We start from the raw sequence: 12312 nt of genomic DNA, 5'->3' as shown, positions 1-12312 counted from the left end.
CTTTATTTTAAAGTCTAGATTGTCTGATATAAGTATGGCTACTCTGGGTTTCTTTTGTTGACCATTAACATGATAGATTGTTCTCCATCCCCTTATTTTCAATATGAAGGTGTCTTTAGGTCTAAATTGTGTCTCTTGTAAACAGCATATAGATGGATCTTGTTTTCTTGTACATTCTGTTACCCTTTTGATTGGAACATTGAGTCCATTGATGTGAGTACTGAATAATAAGAGAATATTATGAGCAATTATATGCCAATAAAATGGGCAATCTGGAAGAAGTGGAAAAAATTCCTAGAAACATATACACTACCAAAACTGAAACAGAAAGAAATAGAAAATTTGAACAGACCCATAACCAGTAACGACATTGAATTAGTAATCAAAAATCTGCCAAAAACCAAGAGTCCAGGGCCAGATCTTTCCAGGGTAATTCTACCAAACACTAAGAAGATGTAACACCTATTCTCTTGAAACTGTTCCAGAAATGGAAGGAAAACTTACAAACTCTTTCTATGAAGCCAGCATTATCCTGATTCCAAAACCAGAGAGAGACCACACTAAAAAGCAGAACTATAGACCCATATCCCTGATGAACATGGATGCAAAAATTCTCAACAAGATATTAGCCAACTGGATCCAAGAATACATTAAGAAAATTATTCACCACGACCAAGCAGGATTTATACCTGGGATGCAGGGCTGGTTCAATATCTGCAAAACAATAACGTGATTCATCATATCATTAAAAGAAAGGAAACATAAAAGGACCATATGATTCACTCAATATGTGCAGAGAAAGCATTTGACAAAATACATCATCCTTTCTTTATAAAAACCCTCAAGAAATTAGGGATAGAGGGAGCATAACTCAAGATCATAAAAGACACATATGAATGACCCAATGCTAATATCTTCCTCAATGGGGAAAAACTGAGAGCTTTCCCCCTAAGGTCAGGAACAAGACACGGGTATCCACTCTTACCACTGTTATTCAACATAGTATTGGAAGTCGTAGCCTTTGCAATCAGACAACACAAGGAAATAAAAGGCATCCAAATCAGCGAGGAGCAGGTCCAACTTTCACTCTTCACAGATGACATGATACTCTGTATAGAAAACCCAAAATATTCCACCAAAAACAGCTAGAAATGATTAATGAATTCAGCAAAGTAAAGGGATATAAAATCAATGCATAGAAATAGGTTGCATTCGTACACACCAACAATGAAGTGACAGAAAGACAAATCAAGGAATTGATCCCATTTACAGTTACACAAAAAACCATAAAATACCTAGGAATAAATCCAACCAAAGCGGTGAAAAATCTATACACTGAAAACTATAGAAAGCTTATGAAAGAAATTGAAGAAGACACAAACAAATGGAAAATATTCCATGCTCCTGGGTAGGAAGAACAAATATTATTAAAATGTTGATACTACCCAAAGAAATCTACATATTCAATGCAATACCTATCAAACTAACACTAGCATTCTTCACAGAGCTGGAACAAATAATCCTAAAATTTGTATGGAATCAGAAGAGACCCTGAATAGTCAAAACAATCTTGAAAAAGAAAACGAAAGGAAGAGGCATCACAATCCCAGACTTCCAGCTATACTACAAAGCTGTAATCATCAAGACAGTATGGTACTGGCACAAGAAAAGACACTCTGATCAATGGAATAGAATAGAGAACTCAGAAATTGACCTACAAATGTATGGCCAACTAATCTTTGACAAAGCAGGAAAGACTATCCAACGGAAAAAATACAGTCTGTTCAGCAAGTGGTGCTGGGAAAACTGGACAGCGACATGCAGAACAATGAACTTGGACCACTTTCTTACACCATACACAAAATAAACTCAAAATGGATGAAAGACCTAAATGTAAGACAGGAATTCACCAAAATCCTCGAGGAGAAAGCACACAAAAACCTCTTTGATCTTGGCCACAGCAACTTCTTACTCAACATGTCTCCGGAGGCAAGGGAAACAAAAGTAAAAAATGAACTACCGGGACCTGATCAAAACAAAAAGCTTCTGCACAGTGAAGGGAACAATCAGCAAAACTAAAAGGCAACCAACAGAATGGGAGAAGATATTTGCAAATGACACATCAGATAAAGGGTTAGTATCCAAAATCTATAAAGAACTTATCAAACTCAACACCCAAAAAACAAATAATTCAGTGAAGAAATGGGCAAAACATGAATAGACACTTCACCAAGAAGACACCCAAATGGCCAACAGACACATGAAAAAATGCTCAACATCACTCATCATCAGAGAAATGCAAATCAAAACCACAATGAGATACCACCTTACCCCTGTCAGAATGGCTAACATTAACTCAGGCAATAATAGATGTTGGTGAGGATGTGGAGAAAGAGGATCTCTTTGCATTGTTGGTGGGAATGCAAGCTGATGCAGCCACTCTTGAAAAAGTATGGAGGTTCCCCAAAAAACTAAAAATAGAACTATCCTACGACCCAGCCATTGCACTACTAGGCATTTATCCATGGGTTACAGGTGTGCTGTTTCGAAGGGACACATGCACCCCATGTTATAGCAGCACTATCAACAATAGCCAAAGTAGGGAAAGAGCCCAAATGGTCCATCGATGGATGAATGGGTAAAGAAGAAGTGATATATATATATCTTATATATATAGATATATTATATATATATATACACACACACATACACACATAATGGAGTGAATCAAAAGAGAGTAAATCTTGCTATTTGCAAAATACAGGATGGAACTGGAGGGTTTGCTAAGTGAAATTAGTCAGAGAAAGACAAAAACTCATGACTCACTCACATGAGGACTTTAAGAGACAAAACATATGAAAATAATAGAACTGAAACAAAAATAATCTAAAAACAGGGAGGGGACAAAATATAAGAGACTCATAAATATAGAGAACAACTGAGGGTTATGGGAGGGATTGGGGAGAGGGATGGGCTAAATGGGTAAGGGGCACTAAGGAATCTACTCCTGAATCATTGTTGCACTATAAGCTAACTAATTTGCATGTAAATTAAAAAAATAAAGTTAAAAAAATAAAAGCAATATATTATTTAAAAAATTACTCATTTCGGAGTTGGCGCAGGGAAGATGGCGGCGTAGAGGACGCTGGGCTCAGCGCGTCCTGCTGATCACTTAGATTCCACCTACACCTGCCTAAATAACCCAGAAAACCGCCAGAGGATTAGCAGAACGGAGTCGCCAGACCCAAGTGCAGACGAGAGGCCCACGAAGAGGGTAGGAAGGGCGGCGAGCGCGTGAGCGCGCTCCACGGACTGGCGGGAGGGAGCCGGGGCGGAGGGGCGGCTGCCAGCCAAGCAGAGCCCTCGAGTCCGGCTTGCAAAAGCGGAGGGGCCTGACGGACTGTGTTCCGACAGCAAGCGCGACTTAGCGTCTGGGAGGTCATAAGTTAACAGCTCTGCTCGGAAAGCCGAAGGCGGAGGACAAAGGGAGGGTGAGCTGTGGAGCCCCGGACGACAGAGAGCTCAGTTTGGCGGGGAACAAAGGCGCTCGCCAGCGCCATCTCCCCGCCCATCCCCCAGCCAAAATCCCAAAGGGAACCGGTTCCGGCCAGGGAAATTGCTCGCTCCGCGCAAACACCCAACTCTGTGCTTCTGCGGAGTCAAACCTCCGGCAGCGGATCTGACCCTCCGGCTGCCACAGGGCCCCTCCTGAAGTGGATCACCTAAGGAGAAGCGAGCTAAGCCTGCCCCCCCTCCCGCCGTGCACCTTGCCTTCCCACCCCAGCTAATACGCCAGATCCCAGCATCACAAGCTGGCAGTGTGCAAGTAGCCCAGACGGGCCACGCCACCCCATAGTGAATCCCACCCCTAGGAGAGGGGAAGAGAAGGCACACACCAGTCTGACTGTGGCCCCAGAGGTGGGCTGGGGGCAGACATCAGGACTGACTGCGGCCCCGCCCACCAACTCCAGTTATACACCACAGCACAGGGGAAGAGCCCTGCAGGTCCTCACCACACCAGGGACTATCCAAAATGACCAAGCGGAAGAATTCCCTCAGAAGAATCTCCAGGAAATAACAACAGCTAATGAGCTGATCAAAAGGATTTAAATAATATAACAGAAAGTGAATTTAGAATAATAGTCATAAAATTAATCGCTGGCTGGAAAACAGTATACAGGACAGCAGAGAATCTCTTGCTACAGAGATCAAGGGACTAAGAACAGTCACGAGGAGCTGAAAAACGTTAAATGAAATGCAAAACAAAATGCAAACCACCACAGCTTGGATGGAAGAGGCAGAGGAGAGAATAGGTGAACTAGAAGATAAAGTTATGGAAAAAGAGGAAGCTGAGAAAAAGAGAGATAAAAAAATCCAGGAGTATGAGGGGAAAATTAGAGAACTAAGTGATACACTAAAAAGAAATAATATACGCATAATTGGTATTCCAGAGGAGGAAGAGAGGGAAAGGTGCTGAAGGGGTACTTGAAGAAATAATAGCTGAGAACTTCCCTGAACTGGGGAAGGAAAAAGGCATTGAAATCCAAGAGGCACAGAGAACTCCCTTCAGACGTAACTTGAATCGATCTTCTGCATGACATATCATAGTGAAACTGGCAAAATACAAGGATAAAGAGAAAATTCTGAAAGCAGCAAGGGGTAAACGTGCCCTCACATATAAAGGGAGACCTAGAAGACTCGTGACTGATCTCTCTTTTGAAACTTGGCAGGCCAGAAAGAATTGGCACGAGATTTTCAGGGTGCTAGACAGCAAAAATATGCAGCCGAGAATCCTTTATCCAGCAAGTCTGTCATTTAGAATAGAAGGAGAGATAAAGATCTTCCCAAACAAACAAAAACTGAAGGAATTTGTCACCACTAAACCAGCCCTACAACAGTCCTAAGGGGGACCCTGTGAGACAAAGTACCAGAGACATCACTACAAGCATAAAACATACAGACATCACAATGACTCTAAACCCGTATTTTCTAATAACACTGAATGTAAACGGATTAAATGCGCCAACCAAAAGACATAGGGTATCAGAATGGATAAAAAAACAAGACCCATCTATTTGCTGTCTACAAGAGACTCATTTTAGACCTGAGGACACCTTTAGATTCAGAGTGAGGGGATGGAGAACTATTTATCATGCTACTGGAAGCCAAAAGAAAGCTGGAGTAGCCATACTTATATCAGACAAACTAGACTTTCAATTAAAGGCTGTAACAAGAGATGAAGAAGGACATTATATAATAGTTACAGGGTCTATCCATCAGGAAGAGCTAACAATTATAAATGTCTATGCGCCGAATACCGGAGCCCCCAAGTATATAAAACAATTACTCATAAACAGAAGCAACCTTATTGATAAGAATGTGGTAATTGCAGGGGACTTTAACACCCCACTTACAGAAATGGATAGATCATCTAGACACACAGTCAATAAAGAAACAAGGGCCCTGAATGAGACATTGGATCAGATGGACTTGACAGATATATTTAGAACTCTGCATCCCAAAGCAACAGAATATACTTTCTTCTCGAGTGCACATGGAACATTCTCCAAGATAGATCATATACTGGGTCACAAAACAGCCCTTCATAGTTTACAAGAATTGAAATTATACCATGCACTTTCAGACCACAATGCTATGAAGCTTGAAATCAACCACAGGAAAAAGTCTGGAAAACCTCCAAAAGCGTGGAGGTTAAAGAACACCCTACTAACGAATGAGTGGGTCAACCAGGCAATTAGAGAAGAAATCAAAAAATATATGGAAACAACGAAAATGAAAATACAACAATCCAACGCTTTGGGACGCAGCGAAGGCAGGTCCTGAGAGGAAAAATACATTGCAATCCAGGCCTATCTCAGAAACAAGAAAAAAATCCAAAATACAAAATCTAACAGCACACCTAAAGGAACTAGAAACAGAACAGCAAAGGCAGCCTAAAACCCAGCAAAGAAGAGAATATAAAGATCAGAGCAGAAATAAACAAGTATAGAATCTAAAAAAACTGTAGAGCAGATCAAACGAACCAAGAGTTGTTTTTTGAAAAAATAAAACAAAATTGACAACCTCTAGCCAGGCTTCTCAAAAAGAAAAGGGAGATGACCCAAATAGATAAATCATGATGAAAATGGAATTGATTACAACCAATCCCTCAGAGATACAAACAATTATCAGGGAATACTATGAAAAAATATGCCAACAAATTGGACAACCTGGAAGAAATGGACATTCCTGAACACCCACACTCTTCCAAAACTCAATCAGGAGGAAATAGAAAGCTTGAACAGACCCATAACCAGCGAAGAAATTGAATCGGTTATCAAAAATCTCCCAACAAATAAGAGTCCAGGACCAGATGGCTTCCCAGGGGAGTTCTACCAGACATTTAAAGCAGAGATAATACCTATCCTTCTCAAGCTATTCCAAGAAATAGAAAGGGAAGGAAACTTCCAGACTCATTCTATGAAGCCAGTATTACTTTGATTCCTAAACCAGACAGAGACCCAGTAAAAAAAGAGAACTACAGGCCAATATCCCTGATGAATATGGATGCAAAAATTCTCAATAAGATACTAACAAATCGAATTCAACAGCATATAAAAAGAATTATTCACCATGATCAAGTGGGATTCATTCCTGGGATGCAGGGCTGGTTCAACATTCGCAAATCAATCAACGTGATACATCACATTAACAAAAAAAAAGAGAAGAACCATATGATCCTGTCAATCGATGCAGAAAAGGCCTTTGACAAAATCCAGCACCCTTTCTTAAAAAAACCCTTGAGAAAGTCGGGATAGAAGGAACATACTTAAAGATCATAAAAGCCATTTATGAAAAGCCCACAGCTAACATCATCCTCAACGGGGAAAAACTGAGAGCTTTTTCCCTGAGATCAGGAACACGACAGGGATGCCCACTCTCACCGCTGTTGTTTAACATAGTGCTGGAAGTTCTAGCATCAGCAATCAGACAACAAAAGGAAATCAAAGGCATCAAAATTGGCAAAGAGGAAGTCAAGCTTTCGCTTTTTGCAGATGACATGATATTATACATGGAAAATCAGATAGACTCCACCAAAAGTCTGCTAGAACTGATACATGAATTCAGCAAAGTTGCAGGATACAAATCAATGTCCAGAAATCAGTTGCATTCTTATACACTAACAATGAAGCCACAGAAAGACAAATAAAGAAAATGATCCCATTCACAATTGCACCAAGAAGCATAAAATACCTAGGAATAAATCTAACCAAAGATGTAAAGGATCTGTATGCTGAAAACTATAGAAAGCTTATGAAGGTAATTGAAGAAGACTTAAAGAAATGGAAAGACATTCCCTGCTCATGGATTGGAAAAATAAATATTGTCAAAATGTCAATACTACCCAAAGCTATCTACACATTCAATGCAATCCCAATCAAAATTGCACCAGCATTCTTCTCGAAATTAGAACAAGCAATCCTAAAATTCATATGGAACCACAAAAGGCCCCGAATAGCCAAAGGAATTTTGAAGAAGAAGACCAAAGCAGGAGGCATCACAATCCCAGACTTTAGCCTCTACTACAAAGCTGTCATCATCAAGACAGCATGGTATTGGCACAAAAACAGACACACAGACCAATGGAATAGAATAGAAACCCCAGTTACTAGAACCACAAACGTATGGCCAACTCATCTTTGACAAAGCAGGAAAGAACATCCAATGGAAAAAAGACAGCCTCTTTAACAAATGGTGCTGGGAGAACTGGACAGCAACATGCAGAAGGTTGAAACTAGACCCCTTTCTCACACCATTTACAAAAATAAACTCAAAATGGATAAAGGACCTAAATGTGAGACAGGAAACCATCAAAACCTTAGAGGAGAAAGCAGGAAAAGACCTCTCTGACCTCAGCCGTAGCAATCTCTTATTCGACACATCCCCAAAGGCAAGGGAATTAAAAGCAAAAGTGAATTACTGGGACCTTATGAAGATAAAAAGCTTCTGCACAGCAAAGGAAACAACCAACAAAACTAAAAGGCAACCAACGGAATGGGAAAAGATATTTGCAAATGACATATCGGACAAAGGGCTAGTATCTAAAATCTATAAAGAGCTCACCAAACTCCACACCCAAAAACAAATAACCCAGTGAAGAAATGGGCAGAAAACATGAATAGACACTTCTCTAAAGAAGACATCCAAATGTCCAACAGGCACATGAAAGATGTTCAGCGTCGCTCCTTATCAGGGAAATACAAATCAAAACCACACTCAGGTATCACCTCACGCCAGTCAGAGTGGCCAAAATGAACAAATCAGGAGACTATAGATGCTGGAGAGGATGTGGAGAAACGGGAACCCTCTTGCACTGTTGGTGGGAATGCAAATTGGTGCAGCCGCTCTGGAAAGCAGTGTGGAGGTTCCTCAGAAAATTAAAAATAGACCTACCCTATGACCCAGCAATAGCACTGCTAGGAATTTATCCAAGGAATACAGGAGTACTGATGCATAGGGACACTTGTACCCCAATGTTCATAGCAGCACTCTCAACAATAGCCAAATTATGGAAAGAGCCTAAATGTCCATCAACTGATGAATGGATAAAGAAATTGTGGTTTATATACACAATGGAGTACTATGTGGCAATGAGAAAAAATGAAATATGGCCCTTTGTAGCAACGTGGATGGAACTGGAGAGTGTAATGCTAAGTGAAATAAGCCATACAGAGAAAGACAGATACCATATGGTTTCACTCTTATGTGGATCCTGAGAAACTTAACAGGAACCCATGGGGGAGGGGAAGGAAAAAAAAAAAAGAGGTTAGAGTGGGAGAGAGCCAAAGCATAAGAGACTGTTAAAAACTGAGAACAAACTGAGGGTTGATGGGGGGTGGGAGGGAGGGGAGGGTGGGTGATGGGTATTGAGGAGGGCACCTTTTGGGATGAGCACTGGGTGTTGTATGGAAACCAATTTGTCAATAAATTTCATAAAAAAAATAAATAAATAAAAATAAAGAAAAAAAAAAATAAAAAATAAATAATTACTCATTTCAACAAACGCATGAGCTTTGAAGGTGACCTTAAGTTTTAGATAAAACCGAAGCTCCAACCAACACATGGATCTTACATTCTGATATCAGAAGCAGAATATCTATGTTAGCCACGCTGGAAACTCTGACAAATATAAACTCTGACATAAACGGTTGCTATTCACAGCTGCTAAATTTGTGTTAATTTGTTGTATACAGTGGGGATGTTACCACACAGTTTTAATGAAACAGTTCATATTCATATTATGGTATAAAGATTTTTCTGTTTAAGCCACAAGAATCTCCAGATTATATATCTATATCTATATCTAAATGATGATCTACCTATACGTATTTTATACATATATCTAGATAGATAAAAATATCATTATGAACTTATATTTGGGGATGTCACACATGAGATTTAAGGAAAATATGCAGCCTAAAGAAAACCAATACTTCTTCATTAAACAAAAATTATTATGTTTTCATACTATAACAGTACACAATCCATATAAAGAGGAAAATATCTAAGAATGAGAAAAACCATGTTTTAGGATTCATATTTACATTTTAGTTTCCCATGTATAGGACTGTTTGATTTCTATAGGAAAATAAAATAAATGATAACACCCCAGTTATCTACTATCCCGAAGAAGGACAATTTCTTTTTTTTTAAATTTTTTTTAACGTTTATTTATTTTTGAGACAGAGAGAGACAGAGCATGAACAGGGGAGGGGCAGAGAGAGAGGGAGACACAGAATCTGAAACAGGCTCCAGGCTCTGAGCTGTCAGCACAGAGCCCGACGCGGGGCTCGAACTCACGGACCCTGAGATCATGACCTGAGCCAAAGTCGGACGCTCAACCGACCAAGCCACCCATGTGCCCCTAAGAAGGACAATTTCTAGAACAATTAAAGCTCGATGTGGCTATATCACAATACAATACCCCTTATTTCCCATCCAGTTATGACAAATTCATTTACATAATAATCTTATATTCATTCCCATAAATTGCTTCGTCATTCACTTTTTTAAAAAAATTGATCACTCCAAATTAAGATTTTTGGATTTCATAAAAAGCATTTTTTCTCCAAGGTTAAGCTTATGACATGTTATAAAAACATAATTTTAATCAATGCAACCAAACAATGGGATGTAGTCATGGCAAAAAATGTTTAAATTGGTATAATACAATGGAATAAATTGCGGATTTTTTTGTACTAAATAATTTCCTTGTAGCCATAGCTTCAAACTACCATAAAAATGTAAACTATTTGAAGAAAAAATGAAAACAATTTTTCAATTTCTAAAATCTTTGTTGTTGCCTATAAATCTACAAAGATCAGGAAATATTAGTTACTTAATTGGATTGATTGAATACATAAATTTAAGCATAAAGCAAAAAAGGTACTGGGAAAAAACAAAGCGTAAAGATTATCAGGCAATTTGCTCTCCAGACTTACCCCTTCCTAACACCTTCATGAATGCTCTGGCCACATCCTTGTTGCGGAGGCTATAGATGAGAGGATTCAGCATGGGAGTAAGGATAGTGTAGAAGACAGACACGAATTTGTCCTGGGTGGGGGTACGATCTGAACTGGGCCTCATGTATATGAACATGGCTGCTCCGTAATACATTCCTACTACCATGAGGTGAGAAGAACAGGTGCCAAAAGCTTTCCGTGGGCCCTCTCCAGATCCCATGTGAATGACAGCCACAATAACATGAACATAGGAAGCAATGATTACTGCTACAGGGAAAAGAAGCATAATAATACAGCATATAAATATCATCCTTTCAAATAACAATGTGTTAGTGCATGAGAGAGTGAGAAGGGCAGGGACATCACAGAAAAAGTGGGGTATTTCTCGGGCACCACAATATGAGAAAGACAATGCAACTGCAGCTTCAATTATACCATCAAGTGAGCCAAGAATCCATGAAAAAGCTGCCATGAGACCACATATTTTCTGGTTCATGAGAATTGAGTATCTTAATGGGTGGCAAATGGCAACATAACGGTCATAAGCCATTGAAGCCAACAGGAAACATTCTGCTCCAAGCAGAGACACATATAAGAATATCTGGGCTCCACAACCAGCCAGAGAGATAGACTTCCTGCCAGACAAGTAGTTGAAAACCATCTTGGGTACAGTGGTGCAGATGAGCATGAGGTCCATGAGGGAGAGTTGGCTGAGAAGGAAGTACATGGGGGTGTGGAGTTGGTTGTCCAGGCAGATGAGGAGAACCATAACAGTGTTTCCCATGAAGGCCACTGTGAAGATGCCCAAGACCAGTGAGAAAAGGAAGATGTGAGTGGGGCTGTCACTGAAGATTCCTACCAGGATAAAGTCTGAGTTGAAGGTCTGATTCTCCCATGCCATGATAAATGTTTACTGCAAGGAATACAAGAAGTGACAAATGGCTGTGATTGTGTTATAGAAACATCAAGCACTTCCTTCCCTAAGTCACCACTTCTACCAAATTGCCTAAGCAAGAGGCAATTGTTTCTCTGGTCATAATTTCATTTTTAGACTGGATATATTAAAGCATTGTTTTATCTTGATATGATTATTTTATGTTAGATGAATTATTTTCGTTTAAAAATTTATTTATTTAAATTCAAGTTTGTTGTTAATGAAGAATGTGTGGTTCACAGACATAGTAAGTTACATGTTAAAAATATGAGAGTTTTCTCAGGGCACCTGGGTGGCTCAGTCAGTTAAGCATCCGACTTCAGCTCAGGTCAGGATCTCACAGTTTGTGGGTTCCAGCCCGGCGTCAGGCTTTGTGCTGACAGCTCAGATCCTGGAGCCTGTTTCGGATTCTGTGTCTCCCCCTCTCTCTGCCCCTCCCCTGCTCAGTCTCTGTCTCTGTCTCAAAAATAAATAAACATTAAAAAAATAAAAATATGAGAACTTTCTCAAGTCATATAATGAGGTTAGAGAAACTAGTCAGCTCATATGCGTAGTGTAGATTATCCATTCATAAAAACTTTATGATCATGGAAGACATAAATTTCTGAGAAGTCAATGAGATTTTATTTATGGTTCTTTTTTGTTTTCCATGAAATTTTGCATAAAATTTCTATCAAAGTGTAGAGAAAATCATGTATTGATGGAAATGAGACAAGATTAATCACATGTCAGGTAAACAGAAGAGATTGAGAAATCAGCAATCTGATGTCCATTATGTAATATTTATTCTAATAATGGTGGGTTATAGTGTAAATAGTTCCTCATAAATATACCGTTTCCTCACTCATCTCTAAA

General features: G+C 39.5%; 1 protein-coding gene across 1 annotated transcript; it reads right to left on the bottom strand.

The window, feature by feature from the left end:
• Positions 1-10476: 10476 nt before the first annotated feature.
• Positions 10477-11424, bottom strand: LOC115499765 (olfactory receptor 2M3-like). The gene has a single exon (XM_030293963.1). The coding sequence runs from the start codon at positions 11422-11424 to the stop codon at positions 10477-10479; it is 948 nt and encodes a 315-aa protein (XP_030149823.1).
• Positions 11425-12312: the final 888 nt, after the last annotated feature.

This window comes from Lynx canadensis, chromosome A1, assembly GCF_007474595.2.
Source record: "Lynx canadensis isolate LIC74 chromosome A1, mLynCan4.pri.v2, whole genome shotgun sequence".
Classification (NCBI taxonomy): Eukaryota; Metazoa; Chordata; class Mammalia; order Carnivora; family Felidae; genus Lynx; species Lynx canadensis.
Note: the sequence above shows the minus strand (reverse complement) of the source record. Positions and strands in the feature narration are given on the sequence as shown.